The sequence below is a fragment of the Equus quagga genome, chromosome 13 (assembly GCF_021613505.1).
Source record: "Equus quagga isolate Etosha38 chromosome 13, UCLA_HA_Equagga_1.0, whole genome shotgun sequence".
Lineage (NCBI taxonomy): Eukaryota > Metazoa > Chordata > Mammalia > Perissodactyla > Equidae > Equus > Equus quagga.
In genome coordinates, this window is record NC_060279.1 from 13,516,382 (window position 1) to 13,539,184 (window position 22,803).

At 47.7% G+C, this 22,803-nt stretch overlaps 2 protein-coding genes across 8 annotated transcripts in view; one reads left to right on the top strand and one right to left on the bottom strand.

Moving 5' to 3' along the window:
* The window catches only part of RASAL2 (RAS protein activator like 2), a 371,329-nt gene extending 361,971 nt beyond the window's left edge, over positions 1–9,358 (top strand). For 2 of the 6 annotated variants that reach the window (XM_046681498.1, XM_046681500.1), the window contains exons 18-19: positions 1,063–1,146; positions 9,174–9,358. In XM_046681498.1, coding sequence (XP_046537454.1) covers positions 1,063–1,146; positions 9,174–9,260 — 171 coding nt within the window. In that variant the 3' untranslated portion in view covers positions 9,261–9,358. Of the gene's footprint in view, positions 1–1,062; positions 7,481–9,173 lie in introns of those variants that run through there. The other 4 variants (XM_046681502.1, XM_046681503.1, XM_046681501.1 and 1 more) reach the window with 3 other exon arrangements.
* The window catches only part of CLEC20A (C-type lectin domain containing 20A), a 15,787-nt gene continuing 419 nt past the window's right edge, over positions 7,436–22,803 (bottom strand). Inside the window, exons 2-8 of one of the 2 annotated variants that reach the window (XM_046681506.1) lie at positions 18,441–18,506; positions 16,406–16,771; positions 15,157–15,249; positions 13,265–13,771; positions 10,284–10,388; positions 9,386–9,471; positions 7,436–7,571 (exon numbers count right to left, since the gene is read on the bottom strand). In XM_046681506.1, the coding sequence (XP_046537462.1) occupies positions 7,491–7,571; positions 9,386–9,471; positions 10,284–10,388; positions 13,265–13,771; positions 15,157–15,249; positions 16,406–16,771; positions 18,441–18,506 (1,304 nt within the window). In that variant the 3' untranslated portion in view covers positions 7,436–7,490. The remainder of the gene's footprint in view (positions 7,572–9,385; positions 9,472–10,283; positions 10,389–13,264; positions 13,772–15,156; positions 15,250–16,405; positions 16,772–18,440; positions 18,507–22,803) is intronic. The other variant, XM_046681507.1, reaches the window with a different exon arrangement.

Below are 22,803 nucleotides of genomic sequence, written 5' to 3' on the forward strand. Positions count from 1 at the left end.
TTTTCTTTATAATTTTATGGGAGTGGTTAAAGACTGTCCTTCTCAGTGTTAACTTGTTTCCTGAAAAATAACAACTTCATGTTGGAAACATTCTGGAATGATTTACCTAGCTGCTGAAGCTAGGATTAGGGTTTCTCTCCTAATCTTTGTGAAACTGATAATATTTTGATGGGATGATTTTTTCTTTTTTAATTTAGAGGAGCCTACTTTCCTTTAGATTGCCTGTTTTTTCCTCTTTGTTCCCCTCTTGATTTTTTCATGTGCTCAATAATCTTTGTTTCCAAAATATTGATTCTAAGGCAATTTTTTTCCAGAGACTCAAAAGTAAAATGAAATCAGTCTCCGTATTGGGCAGCTTTCCTGGAGTCAGCCTGAGCTGGAATGAGTCTAGGAGCTTGTGTTCTCTGTCTGTTTTCATGTGTTATGTTGATGGCGTTCCCCCTTCGGCCACGTCTCCCTCCCCATATCAAGTAACTCCTTGGTCTGAGCTTTGGGCTGCATTTCCCTACTCTTGCTGTTGCATCCTCACTTTGTTGGTGACTATAAACTGCCACCATGTATTGTTTTAATTTTGAGCACAATGTGAATTCTTTCCAAATGTGACTGATGTGCCCTCTTTTGGGGCTAAGAACCCATAGATCACGTGCACTTCTCCTCTGTGAAATGAAACCTCTGGTGCTTCTTTCTTTGCCACCTAATTTCCATGTTTTAATTTTGACCCAAAGCACTTAATACGTAAGGCAGCGTGACGCCACTGTTGCATAGTCTGAAGGAACACGTGGTGTCACTTTTATATGATGTCCTGGTATCCCAAGGGGTTATTAATAACAAACCTTGCTATGCTGAAAGGAAAAAAGAGAGAAAAAATGAACACAGGCCCATTGGGCTCAGGGGAAGCTGAACCTGACTACTGTGCAGAAAGAGGCAGAGATGTTCCATTTGTCTGGGAAGCATCATGCGTACTGCTGTTTGATATAAAGCATTAGAACAGTCATTCAGTAGAGTATTACAGTGTGATTTCCTGCATGTAGCTTGAATAAAGCCTTGATTGGTGTGTTGTAGGAAAAACGGATCGTGTCCTTGGATTCGGCCAACACCAGACTGATGAGCGCACTGACCCAAGTGAAGGAGCGATACAGCATGCAGGTCCGCAATGGCATCTCCCCCACCAACCCCACCAAGCTTTCCATCACGGAGAATGGTGAATTCAAAAACAGCAGCTGCTGACGGGCTTTGTGAATAGACAGACTGGGAGGAGACAGAAGGAAATTTCCCCACTCTCCAGTCCCCAGCCCTTTACCCAAACCCACCAGGTCTACAGAATGTTGCTACTTCAAAAGCATTGTGGCAAGAAACTCTTGAATGAAGAAAGGAACCTTGTCTTTCAGGGCATAAGGCTAAGACTTCCAAGGTCGATGCTTTACCCTCATGTCTCTATGTACATAGGGAACTTAGTTCTGGGCCATGTACAGAAAATACCACTGTAATATACCAAAAGGAAGTTAATAATGTAGATTACCTTTTTAATTATTGCTATTTTTATTATTGTTTTCCTCTTTGTTGAAAGCACTGCAGTTGTTAGAGGAGAAAAGTAGGAACTATGTGTGCGTGAGAAATGAGCCCAGGGGTTCAGTAGGTAGAGACCAAGTATCTGTCTGATAGAAGCACATGGTGTGCAATAGGACATTGTCAGAATGAATTTTTCAGGGATTCACCTGCCAGTTTAATAACCCCACTCTGGCCCCCTTGTCCTTTAGGAAAACATGCAAATACCAAGATCCAAACAAAACAGTTTATCCCATTGATCAACCAAGACTGGTTCTGGATGGACAGCTGATCTGATTTGGGGATGCACTGTTTCAGAGGACACAGATAAGAGCTGTTGCATCAAAACTGGACTTTAGGAGTGATTTCTACTGAACTCCTGTTGATGTGTATTTCCTTCTGTCAGTAGCAGATAGGAATTTTCCATTTTAGATAGGGGGCGCTTTTTTTTACTCCAGTTGTAATAAAGGGTGTTCTTTTTCCTCTTTAGAATTTACAAAGCTATAAATATTTGTGTCTCTATATACCACCTTCATCTTCACACACCCACTGCCCTTTCCTCCCCCATGGTGGGAGCAGTCATCACCAACAGGGTTTACTCTCCCCTGGAGAGGTTATTCAAAGATGCTGTCCATAAGCCATCTGAAGTCAGCACCCTTTCTTCTGCACAGAAAAGGGCTAACCATCCCATAGCAGGAATCTCTGAATATTTCCTATTTAGAAAAAAAAAAAAGACATTTTCTATTGGTAAGTTATAATTTTTGTTTGGTATGAAGATTTTATCCATTGTACTAGCAAATCTCCGGGCACAGTAATCTTATCTCAGTCTTTAACTTTTAAATTGCTTCTTTTCCTAATCCTCTCAGTAAAATTTGGAAAGGAAATCCAAAGCTGAAGCATCACTCTCTTAAAAGTCATGATTACTCTTATAAAAAAGAAAAAGTGTGAAGATGGCACATTCCAGTTGTTATTCCCACGCTCTTAGTAGATTTGGCAATAATGACCCAGTTTCACCAATTGTCATCCTTGGCTTTATTGTGGGACAGAAACAAGTCATGGAAGCTAGTTTACTTCCTTTTTTCCAGAGGTGTGAAATGTCATCTTGAATGCAGACTTGATTATCAGAAGTATGGAATGTTACATGTTAAACAGATATTATATATACAAATATATATACATATATATTCACACGTATGTACATATAACTGCACAAATAGGAAAAGTTCATGCCTTCTATGCTGTCAGATATAATGTTAAAAGGGTTTTGAATCTCTTTAAGCAAGATCTAAGCGGTCGTTTATATTGAGAAAGCAACAACATTTCTCAAATAAGTTAATGATGTTTATTTAAGTAAATTATAAACTTTAGGGAAATTTTTAAAAAGGAAAGGGGGAGAGAAAACCAAAAAGAAGGATCTGAGGGAGCCATATGCATGGAGTGGGTGTTTCTATGGAGCAGAATGTTTATGAGGGAACAGGAGTGAAGCCCAGACAGACCCCAAGCCCCCCTTTCACCACGCCATGCTTGCGCACTGCTCTCTCTCAGTGGATCTTTATGTCGGACCTTGCATCGTCATCAACATCACCATGGCCCCCCAGCCCCAACCTTCTAAAACATTTCCCTTCATAACACTCCCATGTCTCCCAGTCAGATCTAAAACAGGGTTCTGCTCCTTGTGCTTATCTGATCTGCAGACTTCAGGCCCACATGTTTTGGCACTTGTATATTTTCTTGACCATTAGTAGTTACCCTACACATTCTTATCCCTTCCCTCCAAGCTGAGGGCATACTGTGGTCAAAATCACTTATTTTAATAGGAAAAAATTGCCAATTCTGAAATAGTAGTGCCCCTTGTTGGAAGAGGGGGGATTGTATACATAGTCTGTACTTGTTTGTGGCTATTCTCAGCTCTAGCCATGTTTAATTAATTCTTTGTAAAAGCCTTCAACTGTGCCACAGAAAACCTGGTAAAAAGAATTGTCCGTTTTGATGGCCTTAAGTATGTAACGTGGTTCATGTCTTGCATTGAGGTTTGAAAGCTCTCAGGTGTTGGTTATGGATTACAGAGGGCTGATAAACATCCCTATATTGGGGGATTGGGGAAGACACAAAATTAAATGTTTTTGGTGGATGCCATATGTTTTGCTGGCATTGTGAGAGCTCTCTAGAGGGCTGCCTACTTTGGAAGATTAAATGCTCAAAAAGTTTGCATAGATTATGCAGCTCTCTATTATCAGGTTACCTTGAATGAAGAGAAAACGAGTGAAAAAAATTAAGGTTAGAAGTAAGCTAGAAGTTGAGAGTTGTTGCCAGATGTTAAATTTTAGAGTATCCTTTGAGCCTATCCCTATCCAAATATTTTTCTGAGTATTTGTTTAGAGAATGCTGCAATCTTTAGAATTATTCTGTAAGGTTTTTTTAAGTATGGAGGAAGGCAGCAACAGCTGATAATTTTTATGGAGGTGTTGCTTAATTGGCTTTTCTTCAGCCCAAATAGGTACATACCTCCTGTTTTGCTGGGAGGAGGTACATGGTTGAAGACAAGCAGGTGGATTAAGATTCTCCTTGCACTCCTTCTTCCACTCATCACATCACCACATTGTGGGGCTCAGCTTAGACCAGGGGTGAATGGAATTTGGAATTCAGGTGCAGTACTTGCAAGATGCGTATTGACCTGACAACCAGACTTGGCCATTTACAAGGACAATTTTGGTAGAGTGTAGGAAAAGGCCTTCATGTTCCCCTTTTATATCACTGGAGCAATAAGCTTTCTAGGCCAAAGCAGCAAAAAGAGTTACGTTTTCATCAGGTCATCATATTCCCCGAGTCTCTGCAATACCAGCCATGACAGAGGGGAGATGATAGCTAGGGAACTATAGCAAACCCTTGAGCACTTAGTGTTCCAGCCACTGTCACCAAGGGACTGTTGGGGTCTCAGGCAGTCTGTTGGTAAGGGAAATGTGGTAAAATGAGGTACTCATACTGCTATTGCTTTTTGCTTTTTTCACCTGGTATCAATAATTAGCTTTCTCTGGTCTGCTTCCATCTTTCCCTGTGATGGTGTTGGACAGTGAAAGATAAAGCAGGATTTCCTATCTACGACTGCTGTGTGCCCTTGAGAATTAGCTTGACTTTGGACGTAAAACTTTTCAGATCTTAGTCTACCTACTGCCTTTGTTTATGGATCTGTAGTTCTGTGGACCTCTGGCTCTGTCTTCAGAGGCACAGTGGATTTGGGAGCAATTCTTTTGTGGAAGTCCCAGAATAAGACAATTGCCATCAAGTGAGTTTGCATTCATAATTGGTTTGCCTTCCACCTAATTTTAGTTCTCGTTGTCTCCAGTTTGGAGTCCCTGAGAAGGCTGGTTGTGGACTGAACTTGTGGAAGGAACCCTCTTCAGGATTATCTAAGTCCCAAGTGACCCTGAGCACCAGACTAGAATTGTCACTGGGCCTGACTCAGCATCTCCAGAGCCCATGCCACAGCTTCCCTGCATTTCCAGGTGTACCTTTGGAGGCCACCTTCTCCTGCAGATTGTGAGGGGCCAAAAAGGCTTTCTTCTTCATTCTCCTTCCCTTTTTCAAGTCTAGTAGGGAAATCTCCTGTTTGCCCCAGCAGTGAATAGTTGCCTTCCTACCACCTACCTGGGAGCCAAGAATTTGGGATACTTTGTCTTTATCAATATGTCAATTGAAAGGGCCTACTTTACTAGTTTTTTAAAAGCAAGGTATGTTGGGGCGTTGAATTTTTAAATAGAATCTCTTTTCATGTTTGAGTGATTGTTATTCTTTCTAGAAGCATTCTCTTGTTGTCATGACCCAGTTATGAATGCTTTTGAGTTTAGGAAGGACAAAGTGATGAAATTTGCATGAGACAGAATAAATATCTTATGAGGAGTGAAAGAACCTGAGGAAGATACCTGCTCCGGAAGGGAACTAATGCACAGCAGCCTTCTCAGTAGCCTGAAGGTTCGAGGAAACAGGATTTACAGCCTTTGCCTGCTCTTAAAATACATAGATCTATGTAAAGGCAGTTTCTATAGACACCACACGCACAGCCACACGAAGCACACAATTCCCAGGGCTTCCTTTTTCTGAATGTTAATCCATCTTATAGACCATCGATTGCCAGACTTTCTTGAGTTTTTTAGATTTTATGCTCTCACTTTTTAGAGTTTATGAGAGTGGTTCTTTCCTCTTTAAAATGTACCATATGTGTTATATGTATATATAAGTTAATGTGACTTGAAATTTATTTGGTTTGACATTATCTCAAAAGCCCTAGATATTAGTATTGATAGCATGGGGAGTCATAGAAAGAAAGTTGAATATCACTGATCTGACAGTAGGATCCAGGAAGAAGTCGCTTTGGTTCCTGATCAGTTAATCCTCAGGTGTTTGAGTAACCAACCCAGTAAGACTTGGCAAATGCAGTAAGCCACCCAAGGAAAGCAAAGTGGTAGTTTTTGCACATATTTCAGCATGCATTTTCATTTCCTATTCAGTTCTTATTTTTTATCCAAATGCCCTTCTCATTTTTCCCTAGGAAATTTTTTAGTTTGGGACTTAAAACCAGATTTATCTGTTGTTGTAGAGACTTCCACAGACCCTGTGTTTTAGGGGCCTCCATCATCTCTGGGGGCTGGGGGGTATAAATATCATGTTCATGTCATTTCTAAACACCCAAGTGAAAAATTTCAATTCCCAGTCCACAAAAAGGTCGACTACTAATTGACTCAATGACCACTATCCTGCAGAAAAGCTGAAATAAATAGTAAAGGTTAAATTTTGACTGGTGCTTAGACATTTCCTAGTTACATTAAAATTAACTCAAGCAGACAGCAGCATATTAACCTGAATCACACCTGTGAGGAATTTACCCTCTAAATTTGATTTCATTTTTCATCTCCAGGGCCTTAATAAGAATGTGTTAATACACATGACTATTTTACAATGATAGCTCTAAATAATTTATTTTTTATTTCAAGAAAGAGAAATACACCTTAGAAAAACAAAACCCAAGATTTTATTTTATTTTTAAAGCCATATTTTTGTGCTAGTAGCACTTAGATTGTTCCATATGTGAGATCCATATCTGCATTTCATTACCTGGGTTTGTTCTAAAGAAGATTTATTTTTGTTCTGTGAATAATTTTTGATGGTTCTTGTACATGTACAGATATAGATACGTTTGAGGTCTTTTATTGATATTCCTACAAAGAATACAAATAAACTTTAACTTTAAACATTTCAGACTAAAGTTGCTACTGTATTTGACATATTACTATCTTACTTCTAGCATATATCTGGGTGATTAGGATACTTGGAGAAAAACCAGAAAGAAAATGTATGAGGGAACATTATTCTGAAGGTATATTTTAATATTAGGAACAATGTGTCTTAGAATTTCCCAGCTTACAGGTAGATGCTTAGATGCAGGACAAATAGCTACCATTAACTATATGGCATTGTGATAATACCTTTAGAAAGCTCCTCATTCTGGAGCATTTGAAATCTCTTTAATGGCTTGTCGCTGATAAAGAGTCCTCCACTTTGTTTAGAAGTATGGCCCCACCTAGCTTCCCAGACCTCTACTGTCCTCTCAATTCCCCACATAGATTAATGGGGTTAATGGGGTTTGTTTCAGGATTTTTGTTGTTTGGTTCTTGGGATTTTTTGTTCTTGTTTGCTTGTCATTCTCAAAGTTATTGTTCTAAAATACCTCCATCTTCTCCTGCTTACCTATTTCATTCTATAAAATCCAGCAATGCAGGTTCCATCCGTAGTTTTCTTTAGTCCTAGGTGTAGGTCTGAAATTCCATCAGTTAGCCTCTTCACATATCTGGAGTTATTTCTAATTCTGATGTATTAGGAATTAAAAAACTAAAATTCACTTAAAATCCAGAGAAGATTGTACAAGGAGACTCCAGATCAGTAGATGTGTGCTATTTTTTGTTTACTTCAAAGCTGATCCATTTCAATCTGAATTTTTCACGACCTAACATAAGCTTTAAGACTTCTTGGATCTGAAACATCAAAAAGAAAGAGACTGTTGAAGAAAGAGACTAGTCATCTTAGCCCTAAACGGTCCACCTATATAGCCTCATGTCCAGCCATACCCTTTATTTTTCTGAGCCTCCCTCCAGCTGCCTGCCTTTTGTCAGCAACAGCTTCACCAATGGGAAAATACATAAATCAATTTTGTTAGGCCACCCCTCCCACCACCCCAGCAAAAAAAGAAAAAAGTTTGATGACAAAAGAGACTAAAACAAATGACTTAATCAGTGCTTCTCAACCCTGACTATTCATCAGAACCACTGCAGAACTTTAAAAAATAAAGAGCAGGGCTGCCTCTTACACTCCACCACTGAACAATTAGAGAGAATCTAAGGATGGGGGCCAGGGTTTTTTTTAAAACTTCCCCAGGGGATTCTCACTTCAGCCAGGGGGAACAACTGCTAGTCACCAGGTGTGAGTGTCTGTTACAGTGTCTCTGTGTCCCCATCCCTGGAACTAGGATAAGTTGGCTACAAGTGTTTCCCTGCCTTCTATTTAGAATTTAAAATGCTGCTAAAACTGATCATATGTACCATAGCTTCCCCCATACACACCTTGTCCCTACCAAGTTCATCCTTTACATCTGTAAGGCAGAAATTCTCTCCATTAATATGGGATAGATACATTGCAACAAACTTGACCAGAAGATGGAATTCCCCATTTTGACCTCAATTTTCCCATTATTGGCTTTAATTTAAAATAGAAAGCAGATGGATTCTGGTTTGGTTCCTCCCCTCCAAAAAAAGGAGCCCTTGGCTTTTGTAGACCCTAATACTCAGTAATGTAGTCTTATTACTTGAAATTTCACTAAAAAATTTACCAGATGCTGAATTGCATCATTTGCACCTGTTCTGCCTTCAATAGCAAAATGCACTGAAAGCTCTGCAGTCACCCTGCCCACTCAGTGGCAGGCAGGCTCACGCAGTGTACACGCACACGCACACGCACACACACACACACACACACACACACGTTCTTTCTAGAAACTTGAGTGTGTGAGATTTTAGAATGAATTGCCTGGGTGCTATTTCTTCAGCCTATGAGTAAATTGCAATAAGCTACTAGATAAATGCCAGTCTGCGTCCTTGTCTGTAAAATTATGATTTTGGCTAGATGACCTCTGACATCTTCTGATTTACATCTGATATAACTGAAAAATGTGCTCTTAAACCATATTCAAAAATCAGCTTGAGGCTTTTGTTGCAATATTTAGGAACAGTTCTTCCTCTTCACAATCTCCTATCTCACAATACTCTTAAAAGAACAGGGGGAAAAAGCCTGGAACAAATGTATATTGGGAACAATAACAACATTGATGATAACAGGAACTAATGTTCATGTTTATTGAGCACTTACTATGTGCCAATTTGCTAAATAAGCACTTTATATGGATATTTCATTTAATCATAATACCAACCATGTGAGTTGGGTACTGTTGTTCCTAATTCAGGAGGAAACTGAGGTTCAGAAAGATTATGTTACTTACCCAAGGTCACATGACTAATAAGTGGAAAGCCAAGACCCAAACTCAGGTCCTTCTGACTATGCTGTCTTGATTTTTTTTTTTTAAGAGTTCAGGAAAAATGTTGGAGAGTGTAAGAAAAAGATCTGAGAAGATCTCAGCACATGAACCAACCTGTCACCATGAGCCAAAGTGATGGCAGTGGGAACAGCTGAGCTCATTTTCCAAAGCATTTTCTCCTAATATATTGGTTTTGACAGTATTGCCTTGCATTGTCAAGCCATCTGACTGATCAAAATTAAAAGTGGGCAGAAGTCTCACCTCGCTCAAAAATTTGTCTTTCATGTCTTCTGGGTCCATCTGAGCTGGGATGGTAAAATCTGCTTTCAGGATTCCAAAGAGCTGCCCTGAAAAAGAAAGCGCTCCCTGGTTCAGGGGAAATTACCCTGTTGCCATTTGACAACTCCAAGTTCTGAGAAGTCAGGAGTGCCCACTGGACATCATAGATGCTCCATGGAGATTAAGGATCTCCAAAAGGAAGAAGGAGAAAGAAACTGCTGAACAGGAGAATGCCCAGCCACAATTAGGACCAACCAACCCATGGCTGAAAGGCGAGTCTCCTGCCGAAGGGCAATGCTGATTCTACTGCCGCATCCTGGCCACCCTCAGGGGATTACTGTCTTTTCTGTCTCTCCTGTATTTTCCCCCTCCCTTTGAATCTACTAAGTAGATGCTCCGCACCATGCTGGAAATAGCTCTCCCTGGGCCCACATTTGTAAAGGCCAGCTGTACCCCAGAAAACTCTGAGTTCTCTGAGTCTATAAATAAGGCCAGCCTTTGGCCGTGAGCCACTGTAATCATCACAGGAACTACACCCTCATGCTAGGACTCCTTAGATTTGTATAACATCTTGTCATTTTGCACAGTTATCTCACCGGGTGCTTCCAACAGCCCTGGATGCAGGCAGGGTAGTCTTTGCTATAGCCCTCTTGTAGATGAGAAGTAGGAGAGATTCTAGAGGAAATTTGCTCTCCAGGCTTTCACGATAGTCAGGGAACTAATCTAGAATCCTCATCCTTTTTCCTATTCCTGTTCCCTTCCCAACAGGTCATGCTGTCTTTCATAAAAAAGTCTTGCGTGCCCTGTACTAAGGAGTGGCTATCCAGACTTAACTTGCTCAGTTGTTAAGAGTGGGAACTTGGTAACTGGAAACAGTTACCTGATTCTGATGCTGGAGTTTTTTCTTTAGAATCTGGGTTGTTAGACGAGCTCAGATGTTGCGCCTGAGTGGCAGTAGCTGCATCTCTCATATCAGTGCCATTTGCTTCACGGTCACAGATAAAGGAGGAGAAGATAAAGGAGTTATTATTGCAAATTCAACCAGGAGCAAGGTGGTCTGAGATTGGTGACTGCCCCAAGCTAGAAGACAGGCATGAGCGAGCAGTCACTGCTGTGCACACAGTTGCTGCAGAAGCCATCTAGCGTGGGAGGCTCAGACCCCCACCACTCCTTGACTTAACTCCCACAGGCTCGTGTACCCAGCCCTTGAGTTGCTACACCATTTCTCGTAAAGTGTCCCTGATATCAGGATTTGTGGGGATTGGGCAATATTATGAGATTTCTCCCCAGTACCAAATATTATGTTTCAGTAGTTCCTACCCCAAGATGCCCAATGCCCTTATGTTGTCTGGCAGCTACACAGAGCCCCCACCATGGCACCCAGGGACCCCCAACATCTCCATCAAAGGGTAGCACCTCAAACTCAAAGCGTTCTACAACACAGCTCAGCCTTCCCCCAGCAACCTCCTCTCCCTGTATGGCTGCCCATCTCCTGAGGCACTCCAGCCACAGACCCCAGGGATCCTCAGCTGCTCCCTTACTCCCTTTCACGTGCTCTCATGTTCAGTCACCAAAGTCCTGTCAGTGCCTTGGAGATGTCTTTTTTTCTTTTCAAATATGGAAATAACCATATTGGTTTTGTGGTATGTTATTATAAAATATTTAAGCAAAAGCATCCTCTCCCCTAACCCAGGGACAACCATGATTAACAGTTTGCTTTAGAATATCCTTCACACACTTGAATTTTTTAATTTGAATCTGTGAAGATCTACCTTATTCTCTTTAAAGGCTGCCTAGTATTTCTTTGAATGCACCGTAACTTACCTAACCAGTCTGCTTTCAGTGGACATTAGATTGCCTCCAGTTCTTCACTGTAATAAACAGTGCTGCAAAAACAACCCTGTATGTGGAGGATGTGTATATATGTGTGCGCTTTATACTGTTATTTCCTGAATAAATTTCCAAGGGTAGAATTTCTGTATGAAAGGGTTTGCACATTTCAGAAATGACATGCATTGCCAACATGGTAGCACCAGTTTACTCTCCTAGCCAGTGTTTGAGGTCGCTGATTTTCCCACATTCTCATCAGCATTATCACCCTTTTAAATCTTTGCCAAAATGGTAAGGAAAAAAATTAAAATGCATCTTTCTTTTAATTTGCATTTCTGTGGTTCAGTAAACAAAGCTGAGCATTTTTTTAAAAATGTTTTCATATTTATAGTTCTTCAATTAATGTCACTTGCAAATGATGTCAGATCACTTCCCTTCTCACTCCACTGCTCCAGATCTGGCCTCCATTCTGCTCACCCAGACTGTGCAGCAGCCCCCACGAAAACACCTGTCTCTCCTGGGTGGCCTCCTCTCCAAATGCCCTCTTCCTTCCCCACCCAAAGTATTGTAAGTTTCTTTAATGAAATGAATAAATGTGTAAAATCCAGAAACACAGAAGAGAGAAACACTCATATTCTCACCGCCTGAATATAACCACTGCTGATGTTTTCACACATTTCCTTCCAATCTTTTTTCTAAGCATTGGTTGATGTTTCCTTTCAGTGGTGGTGTGATGGTATTATGTGTATAATGTGGAATCAAGCCTTTTTCCTTCAGCATCCTTATCCAAGCCTTGGTCCATGTCATTATAACCACCTTGCGCCTCTTAACTACACATCTGAGCATACTGCTCATTTGCTAATTTGTTCCCCTGCTCATTTGTTCCCCTGACTGCAGCATCGAGTCCTTCAGAATCCGGCCCCAGTGCACGTCTTTCCCCTCATCCCTTGCCACTCCTTTCTCACATATGACCTAGACTTCAGTCACATCAGGCTGTTTGTCGTCCCCAAACCGCACACTTTCATATCTACCTGTCTTTGCCCATGCCGTTCCCTCTGCCAGGAAGAACCTTCTAGTCTTCGCTGCCTAGTGAGATTCTCCATTCCCTTTTGGCCAGTTACCACCACCTTTCCAGGCAGAATGAATGAGTCACTTTCCTGCCAAGGCTCTTGCCCCACACTTCTGGTGCAGCACTTATCAGACTGTCCTGGTCATCTCTATTAGTCCCTATTAGACTAAGCTCTTTTAAAAACAGGAAACAGGTCCTGCTCATCTTGGCATCCACAGTTCAATGCCTTGTTCAAAACAGGTACTCAGGAAATGGCTGTTGAATTAAATCATCTACCAGTGTGCAAAACACTGTTCTAAGCCTGGGAAAGAGACAGAGAGTGATAAAACAGTTTCTGCCTTGTCAGATTCCAGGATCTCAATAATTCATAATCGCGATCATTCATAATCATTTATAATTAACAAAATAAGAATGAGGCCAGCCCTGCCTCCTGAATAAGGTAAGGACAGAGGCCGGAGATGGAGTGAGTCATGAAGCATTTCACTAGCGATTAGAGATGAGAATGGTAATAACTACCATTTATTGTCTGCCAGATGCTGGACACTGAGAGGTACCTCATGACATTGGTATTTTTCTTCACTTTAAAGATGAGAAAAATGAAGTTCCTAGAGCTTAGGAAACTTGCCTAACGCCACACAGTAAGTAGTAGAGCCAACACTCCAACCCTTGGCTGTCAGACTCCGGCGGCCTCAACAGACTGTTTCTCCCCTAGATCACCCTACCCTAAGCTACTACCAGGGAGGAGGAGAGGGTGACCCGGCTCTGGCCCCACAGGGTCCCCTGTAGAGTGGACTGGAATGCCGCCAAACGGGGACACCATGTGCCAGCACACAAGCCGCGCCCTCAGCCTCCCCACTGTGGCCTGGGCCTGGAAGCCAGGCTTGGTCTCTCCAGGGGAGGAGCAGGGCACTGGGGCCGGGCCCAAGGCTGGGTCCCCGACCCCCAGCGACGCAGGCAGGCACCTGTTTGAGGGCCGGGCCGGTTCCCAGGGCTCTCCGGGCTTGTGGCCTGGCTCGGGGTCGCCCACTCAGGGCGCGCGGTGCTTCTCTGGGGCGCCGTCGGGCTCCCTGGGCCGGAAGGCCCCCAGGGGCTTCCTTCTGTCCCCAGAACGCTTCCCTGAGTCCCGGAGCCGCGGCACCAGCTGGGCGTGGCCGAGCCCGGGGGCGCCGCCTGCCCGGGGGTACTGGAGGCGCCGCCGGTGGAGTCGGGGGAGGGGCCCGCGGTGGCCTCCCGCGAAGAAACGGGCCGGCCCTCGGTGACGAGGTGCTCCGGGGACGCAGGGACAGCAGCAGGGCTCGAAGCGGAGGCCAGAGCGGTTCCGCTCACTTCCTGGGGGCCCGAGACCCCCCACGGGGGCGCGGGGCCGGAGGTCGCGCTCGGGCCGATCCCCGGCGGGCCCTGCGGCCCTTCCCCGGGGCCCGCGGACACGGAGGCGCGGGGGGCGCGCGTGCCGGGGCCGGAGCCGGTCCCTGCGCAGGAGAGAGGGCCTGCGTGGGCGCCGATGGCCGCGAGCGAGGGCCGCCCGGGGCGGGGCGGGGCGGAGGGCCGCTGCCCGGGGCCTGCGGCGGCCCCGACGCCCACTGCGGACAGAGGTGCGCATGGCGGGTGCGGCCGAGGCCGGCGGGCCTGGGGCAGCCGGGCGGGCGCCGGTTCGACCGTACATGGGAAGCGGAGGACAGGCTCTTACCCAGCTTGTGAGCCGAATGCGACCCCAGACTCCAGCCCGGGTGCCGTGGCCTTCAGGTGAGGACCAGGGGTCCCTAGTAGCTCCCCGGGGGCCCCTGCAGGATCCGGGCCTGCCTGCGCAGCGCTGAGCACCTCTGACCCCCCTGCGGCCCTACCTGCACCCCCTCCCCGACCCCACCTCCACTCCCCTTTGCCAGCTACCTCCTCCTCGTGATTCCAAGTCACCTCTTCCAGGAAATCCTCCTGGAATTACCGGAGCCGGGGCAGTCCCCTTCTCCATGTCCCCTCCAAGCCTGTGACTACACAGGCAGCATCGCCTTTCAGTAGCCCTCTTCCTAGCTGGCTGTCATCTCTTCAGAACCGGCCCTGCCTTTTCTTTGTGTCCCCAGAATTAATGAAGCTCTCTGCGACCATGAGCAAGCCCCCTAACTTCTCTGTGTCCTCAAAAAAGGCAATAATCCCTTTGTCTGCTGTCAGAACCTGTAAAGAAGCCAGGAGAACTGTGATTTTGCCCTCAATTATCCCAGTTAGCTTCAGAACTCTTGGGAAGTAAAATGAGGTAATAGCTGTGAAGATGTTCAGGAATTTAAAAATGCTGAAGGAACGCCATCACTGTCCTTCCCAGCCATGAGCCCATACAGCTTCCCAACACCTCATCCGTCATCTTCCCTCCTCCCAGAGAAGCCCAGACGGCACGTCCACTGCGCTTCCCTCTCTGGGCGCCGAACCTCAAAGGCTTCTCTGATGATTTTTCCTCCGGAGCTCTGCTCAGCATCTTCCCCTCTGTCTCCCGGGCCAGGCCCTCATCACCTCACCTGAGAGATTGCACGGCCTCTCTTGGCTGTCCTGGCCCTGGAGCTGCAAGTTCAGTGGCCCAGTTCAAGGAGGAAGGTTGATGGTGACCGAGTCCTCCTTGTCCCAACCCCAGCTGGCTCAGCAGGGTGGGTGGCGCAGGGAAATCCCTCCCTGCACAAGGGGCCCGTGGTTGCCACCCAGTTGGCTCACCTCTTTTCTGGCCCCTCCCTGGCCTTTCTGGGAGGACCCATGGGGCCCACCTGTGCCACGGCACGCAGGCCGCCCTCTCCATTCCCCATGCCCTGGAGACCTCAGAATCCAGCCAAGAACAGGGTCAAAACACCCATACAGAGCAGACAATAGGGCCATGTACTTGGACTGGGCGTTGTCCCTGCTGTCACGTCTGAAGAGGGAGCGTAGAACAGCTGGGGGAGCGCTGCCGACTCCCGGTGTCCAGTGGAGGCGTCTGCAGGAAAACAAGGAGCGTGAGTGTGAGGACAGGGCTGATGCAGGACACACAGCAACCCATCTCACCCAGCCGGCCTGTGAGAAGTCCCACCGGGCATTCAGGGACCAGCCTTGTCACAGTAACCAAAGTGAGGAGGGCTCGTATAGTGTACATTTGCCACATGCCAGTCACGGGATAGGTGCTCTCACAGTCTTTAATCCTCACCACAGCTCTTCAAGGGAGGGACCATCCTCCCTATTTTACAGACAAGGTCATGACTCTCATCAAATCCCACAAAAAGAAATAGCCAAGAGCAGGCAAATCCACAGAGACAGGAAGTAGATTAGTGGTTGCCAGGGCTGAGACTGGGGGAGAATGGGGAGTGACTGCTAATGGGTGACGAGTGTCTTTTGGGGGTGATCGAAATGTCCTAAAAAAAGATGGTAGTGATGATTGGACAACCCTGTGAATATACTAAAACCCACTGAACTGGACACTTCAAAAGAGGGAATTTTAAGATATATGAATTAGATCTTGATAAAGCTGTTACAAAAAAGAAAGAAAAGAGGGAGGAATAAAGAGAAGAAAAGAGAGAAGGAAAGGACAAGGCAAGATGAGGCTTGTGGCTGAGGAGACATGTTATAAACGAGATCCAGAATAACCAGGAGGCCTCTGATTCCCATGCATTCGTAGTGACATGGACGATGACGATAGCTAATATCCATCGGGTGCTCACTCTGTGCCAGGGTCTCTCCCAGGTCCTTTCTACACATTCTCATTCAGTCTTCAGAGCCATCCTGTGAGGTGCGTGTCATCAATATCATTGTGTTAAATATATTCCCCAGACGAGGAAAAGGAGGCCCAGAGATGCTCCCACCTTATTTCTAGCGAGTGGTAAAGTCTATCTGATTCCAAAGCTCACTTTAAATCATTTCCTGGCCCAGCAATGTGTTGCCATTGCTAATTCCTAATGCCCTGAGGCTCTTGGGTCCATTCTATTCTTTAAAGATCCCCCAGAATTAAAATAAAGCCTGCTCCAGAACTCGGTTGTCCTCAGAATCTAGAAGTGCTTCCTTAGGTCTATCCTCAGTGTCTCCTGCTGCGACGTAAACCCATTTCCCATCCCGTTCTAGCCTTGGTGGGCCACGTGCCCGTGGGGTCAGCTGCCACTCACTGTAGAAGCAGATGAAGGGCTTCAGGGCAGAGCAGACATCTGAAGAAACTCTGGGGGCGTAGCGCGCAAAGATGCGAAGTCCCGCACACAGTCCCGGCCAGAACTCGGGCACCTGCAGCCAGTGGGGGATGCTGGCACCCAAGTCACTGGACCAGCTCAGAGACCGAGAGGCCGCATTGAAGTAGAGGCCAATCCAGGCCTCAGTGTCACTCGTGATGGACTTCAAGGCCTCCCTGTCTGCCTCGTCAATCACCGTCTGCAGGTCGGCCAGGTCCGTCTGGTGACTGCGGCAGTACTGCAGGGCCGCCAGCCACGTCATTCCGCGGTCAAATCGCGTGAAGGTCTGTCCGCCAATCTGGATCACAGCTGGAGACAGAGAACATAAAGGCCACAAGCCTGAGGTCCTGGATCTCTGACATCCGGCCCTCATCACCCCTTGGGGACAGAGCTCTGGTCTGACCCCCGCCCTTGTCCCCAGTCCCTGGGTGTTAGGTTTGATCAAAACCACAAGTTTATAGGCAGGCTAAATATTAGGTTGGGAGAATGAATGAGCTTTCATAGCAGCAGCTGGGCGAAAGAACATTTGGAAAAGCCGGGGTTAAGAGCTCTCCTCATGGCTAAATGGCCTTATGAGGGAAGTCTAAGTCTCAGTTTCTTCACCTACATTCATTGAACTTACAGGATTACGTGAAACCATATACAGAAATGGTTTAGCACAGTGCATGCAAATATAGACTCTTTATTAAGTGGTAGGCAAACTTTGGGGGAAGATAATGAGGGATGTGGGACAGTCCTGGCTTGGAGTCAGCCTCCTTGTGATTCCCAGGGGCTGGGCCTGCTGGGCAGGCTCTCAGGAGGCTGCAGGGCTGAGGCAGAAGAGAGGAAGTGTGTGATGTTCCTCATGACATCAGGAGAGCCAAGGAGAAGGGGCGAGCCTGCTGAGGGACAGACGTGCTGGACAGGAGGCAGAACAGGCCTGTGCCCAGTGGCCCTGACTTCTGGTGGAGCTCGGACAGACCAAGACGCTAGCCTCCCACAGTCTCCACCCTCAGTCCCCACATGCCCTGCCCCTTGCCAGGCCTGTCACAGAAGCCCAAGCAGCTGTGATTCTAAAGGATGGCCATTCGGAAAGGATGCGCTTCAGCACCACCTGAGGGGTGGTCCCAGAGACCTGATACAGGAAACTCTCTGTTTGCAGAATTGGGAGTCACATCCTCAGATTCAAACAGGGCCTCCCAGCTCTCTGACACAGGCCTGCTCACCTAAGCCCGGTAAGATTTGCCTATTTCCCTCATTTCCCTATCTAAGCTGACTTTTTTAAGGTTACCCTTTACTAGACACCCAGTGCTCGCCAGCCCCAAGCTATGCATGTGGCGTACATCATCTTTTTAAATCCTCACTGTGATCCTGAGAAGTGGCCTTTATTAACCTCATTTATAGAGGAGAAAAGGGAGGCTCAGGGAGGTGAGGACTTGCCCAAATTCATGCCATCTTCAGTGGCAAGACGAGATTCAGACGAGGTCTGCTTGCCTTGGAAGCCTATGACATTTTCTCTCTACAACTTCCGGACTCCATAAGGCAGAAAACCAGCTCTATACAGCAGACTCACAGAGGAGTCTGTCTCCTTCATCACAGAATTTCTCTACATCAGACATGGAGAAACTGTTTTTTAATACCAGGGTGGTACTATCCAGAGGGGGAGTCCCCCTTACAAGATGGATGGCCTGGGCTGTGATGAGGTGCTGCCCATGCCTCCACCCCCAAGCCACTGAGGTGGGGCCATCAGAAGAGCCGGGATGCAGCCTGGGCAATGCCACTTCCTGGTTAGAGACCTTGAGCAAGTCACCTTCCCGTCTGGGTCCATCTGAATAATAAGGGCGTTGATCCCTTCCGTGGGTCTCAGCCTGGGAGCAGCAAAGTGAGGGATCCCTCAGCCAGGCAGGGGTGGGGGGAGCAGAGGGCACAAGGTGGCATGAACCTGCCGGCTGGCCCAGGTGGACAAGGCCAAGGGAAGGCGAAGCTCCTGAGAGCGTACCTGGCTTTGGAGAGGTGGTCAGCCTGAGAGCAGGCCCCGTGAAGATGCGGTTTCCCATGGCAGCGTCTGTAAAACAGAAACAGACGCCACGTTCTGCAGGGAGTGGGGCTGCCCAGGCTCCTCTGCAGGCCCCAGGAACCACAAAGTTGAAGCCAGGAGAAGCCTAGCTCAAGAGTAGGCTTGTTCATTCCTATCTACATTTATTCAATAAATGAGCACCTACTGTGTGGCGGATGCTATTTAGGCCCTGGGGAAACAGCAGAACTAAGACAAGCCGGATCCTTGCTCTTGAAGAGAATATGAGAAGGAGCCAGCCCTACAGAGAGGCGGGAGTGCCCTGGGCAGAGCCAAGGCTGAAGTCCTAAGTGGGGGGGGGCCGTGTGTGTGAGAGGAGCAGAAAGCAGCCAGGGTGGCCCCACAGAGGGCTAGGAGATGAGGCCAAAGAGACCAAGCAGGGCCTGGTTGGCTACCAAAGGCATGTGATTCTAAGTGCTAGGGAATCTATTGAATATGTTTAAGCAAAGTGATCTGATTTACACTTTTAAGAGCTCACTCAGTGTAGAGAACAGACTGGAGGGGGCAGGGGCAGACCCCCATGGAGGCAGTGGTGGTGTGCGCTGGGGTGCACTTGCAGAGTCCCAGAGAAGTGGGTGGAGTCGGCACCTGTCTTGGTGGAGTACTGAGACGCCAGACAGAGTGGGAGAAAGCCCAGCACACACAGCTCTTCCTTGGAGGGGACTCCCAGCCCCGCACGCACACCACTCCTAGAAATCTCTCTACTGGCTTGGGAATCCCAAGGTCAAACCTAGGCCACAGTGGGTGTCATTCCAAGGCCCTATGACAGGCATGGTGTGGCAGAGAATTGGGGTCACATCAGGCTGGTCACCCATGCCCCTGTCTGAGGGGTTAGTGTGGTATAGAGTTGGGCTTGGCTGACAGAGAAAAGCAGAATCTGACATTTTTGACCAGGAAAGTGCTGTCTGGTTGGTTACATCCTTCTATGTGATCTTCTCAGCACCTTCAAGACAAAGGTCAGTGGCGTAAGCCGTGTGGACAGAGAGGGGCCAGCCAGGGGCAGGATGGGACGCTGTTCCCCAAAAGCCAGCATCATGCACATCGAGTACCAATAGCGGACTTCCTGCAGAGACGCCCGAAGGAGCTGGCTCTACCTGCCCGCTCCCGGAGGCCGCAGTTGTCTCTGGGAGAGGCTGGTCCACCCTCCCCGGCCCCACGAGACATGAAACCAGTCTGTGCGTCCTGAGAACGGCAGAGACCTTGAATTCCACTCCGGTTTCTGCAGAGAGGCAAATGGATCCCCCACCTGCCTTTCCCTTTTTCCTCTCTTTCTTTTTCCTCTTCCCCCAAATCCTTAATTGGCAGAAGGAGGGGACATAGTGGAACATTCTGGAGTTTACTTTTGCTCTACCCTGATTTATACCTATTTCTCTGATGGAGTCTTGGGAATGAGGGACAGAGGAAATAGAAAGTGAGGCCACAGAGAAGAATGTAGCAAAAACGGTTAAAATAATAGTCAGTTATCCTCTGAAAGAATTGAGCACTCTCTTTCTCACTCTCTCCCTCCCTCCCTCTCATTGGCTCTTGAGAAGCGAACCTGGGAGGAAGACCAGGTCCAGAGTAAGACTCTGAACACACCATCGTAGCTGATGAAGGGCTTCTGAGCTGTGCAAAGGCGGCCCCAGGATGGGGACAAGGGATATGGAACACAGAGCGGCACAGCCCTCCCTGAAGACCAGCAGCAAGCTCCACACCAGGGTGGTGAAGGTGGAGCCACCGGACCAGCTCAGGCCCTGAATGTGCACATCAAAGGCCAATCCACTTGCTGCTCGAAAGCGAGTAGCGAGTAGCGGGTGTCCACATGGTGTCTGTGTGGTGCAGCCTGCCATCCCGCAGGGCCTCAGACCAGCTCAGCTCCTCCTCCACCCTCCAGAAGCTCTTATTGCTCATCAGCCACAGGACTGGGGCAGGAGAGGTGGTCATCGCATGGCTGTCCCCGCCTGACCCCCTAGTCCCCAAGGAGCTTTCAGCTACACCACTGGCAGCCTCTTTATCCTCTTCTCTCCACTCCATCCCTCACCACTGGTCTCCTAGTTGTACACAGCTTTGCCTCCAGGCCTTTGCACAAACTGCTGTCTTGGCCTGAAAGGACGGGCCACCCCAGCCGGCTCCCTCAATGCCCCATTCTCTAATTCCCTCACCTCCCACTTCCCTTCACCCAGCTAACTCCTCACCCCTCTTCCCCCTCCTGAGTAGGTGCCCTTCCTGTATGCTCCAATGCACCCTCCTCAGGGCTTAGTAACCATTGATGGTATTTACTGAGCACTCGGAACATGCCATTCGCTCATTGAATCCTTCCAACAGCTCCTTAGGACAGATAGACATCACTCCACATGTTTTACAAATGAGGAAAGCAGGTCACAGAGAGATAAGTAACTTGGCCAGGCCACCCAGTGGGAAGGGATAGAGCCAGGACCCAAGGACCCTGGGCGGGGCTCCCAGGTCCAGGCCCTTGGTTCACAGCATGGTACCGCCCTGACATAGGCATCAGGGGCTCGGAACTGGGGCTGCACATTAGAGTCACCTGGGGGGCTTTTCAAACAGACCGATGCCCAGGCCCACCCTACAGCGAGGATCTGAATCTCTGTTGCTGGGACCAGCATCAGAATTTTTTTAAAGCCCCCTGGGAAAGGACATTTTTCCTCGTCTGTCTCTCCAGGCAACTTGGGAGCAAAGAACAAGCCTTATTCATCATTGTATTCCCCGTGCCCAGCACATCAGAAGGGCTCAGCGTGTTGAAAATGAATGAATGAATGAATGAACTAATGAGCAAATCGGACTTCTCCCAGGAGCCAACCCCACACCCCAGGATCTCAGTGCTCGTTTCCCTCCTTCCCTGACTGCACGCGCCTGTGGAGGTCCCAGCAGACGAGGGCTGGCCCAAGGGCGACTCTGCTCTTTCCAGTGCCTGCCTATACAGAGGGGTCAAGGCGGGGAAGGCACCTCTCGCTGCCAGGATCCTGGGACCAACCTCAAGCCAGATGCCCTAGAAGAGGAAAATAAGCCTGAAGAACTGGGCTCACAGCATGGCAAGAATGTGCCCAACAGAGAGGAGGACAGGAAAAAGAGTGAGCTCCCGCCCACCAGGGTCCAAAGTTGAGAACAGTTGGAGGATCCCGGGGTCAATGAAACGGAGTAGAAAAAATTACTTTTCTTACGATGTGTGTAACTTTGATATTTTTTCTCCTGTTCTGCTTCATTTTTTAAAATCCCTGGCTGTGGCCCGCTAAATTGATTTTAGGATATAATGGGTCACCACCTGCAGTCTGAAAAATGCTGCCACCCCAGCTGCTCTCCCGACTTTAAACACTGTGTGCTGACAACTCCCAGATTCCAACCCCACCACTGAGCTCGCGCACGTGTGTCCGACTGTCCGTTCCCTACATACGCATAGACCCATCCTGCCCATCTGTTCTGTCCTGGTCCTCTCAACTCCTTCCATGGCACCCCTCAATCCAGTACCTCAAGCCCCAGCCCAGGAGTCTTTGTTGGCCCCTCTCTGTCCCTATACTTGACATCCAATCACAGCAAATCCCGTCAGTCCTACGGCCAGCGTGTATCTTGAGGGGTCTTGAACTTCCCACTTCCTTCCAGGCCCCTGCTACCCTCGCCCAAGTCAGCATCCCCTCTCTGGGACTGATGGTGCTGGCCCCAACCCGTCCATCTGCTTCTGTCCCCAGACATCACAAGACCTCCCCACTCCACAGCCAGAGGGACCTTTCCAAGACAGCCACTCGTCACTCTCCTGGGTTACCACCTTCACGGGCCCACAGCCCACAGGCCCTGCAGTCCTGGGCCTGCTCCTCTAGGAAGCATCCTGGGCCTCTGCCTTTGTTCCTCACACACACCAGGCTCCTCCACTGGGCTCTTTCCTGTTCCTGGCAACCTTTTTCTGGCTTTATTCTCTGCAGTTTCCCAGTTTACCCCTTAGATTCAGCCCAAATCTTTCTCGGAGAAGCCTTCCTGCCCACTTGACCTCAAAAACGCCCCACGGGCCTCTCCCTGTGACTGTCCCGCTCCTGTCCCCGATCGTCTCTTTCACTGCGTGTGTCACGTTTTGCAATAATCTTGTTTACTCTCTACTTGCCGAATGTCCGCCTCCCACTAGAATGCCAGCTCCTGAACTCGGGGACCGTTTCTCACTGGCCCTGCTAGGCGCTAAGTATTTGTTGGTTAGACGTGTAAATGAAGAAACGAATGGGTGAAATTACACGCAGAACAGCGAACTCCAGGCCTGGACCCTGGGCCCGAAGACTCGGGAGGGGACGGAGAGGCAGCACGCGGGGGG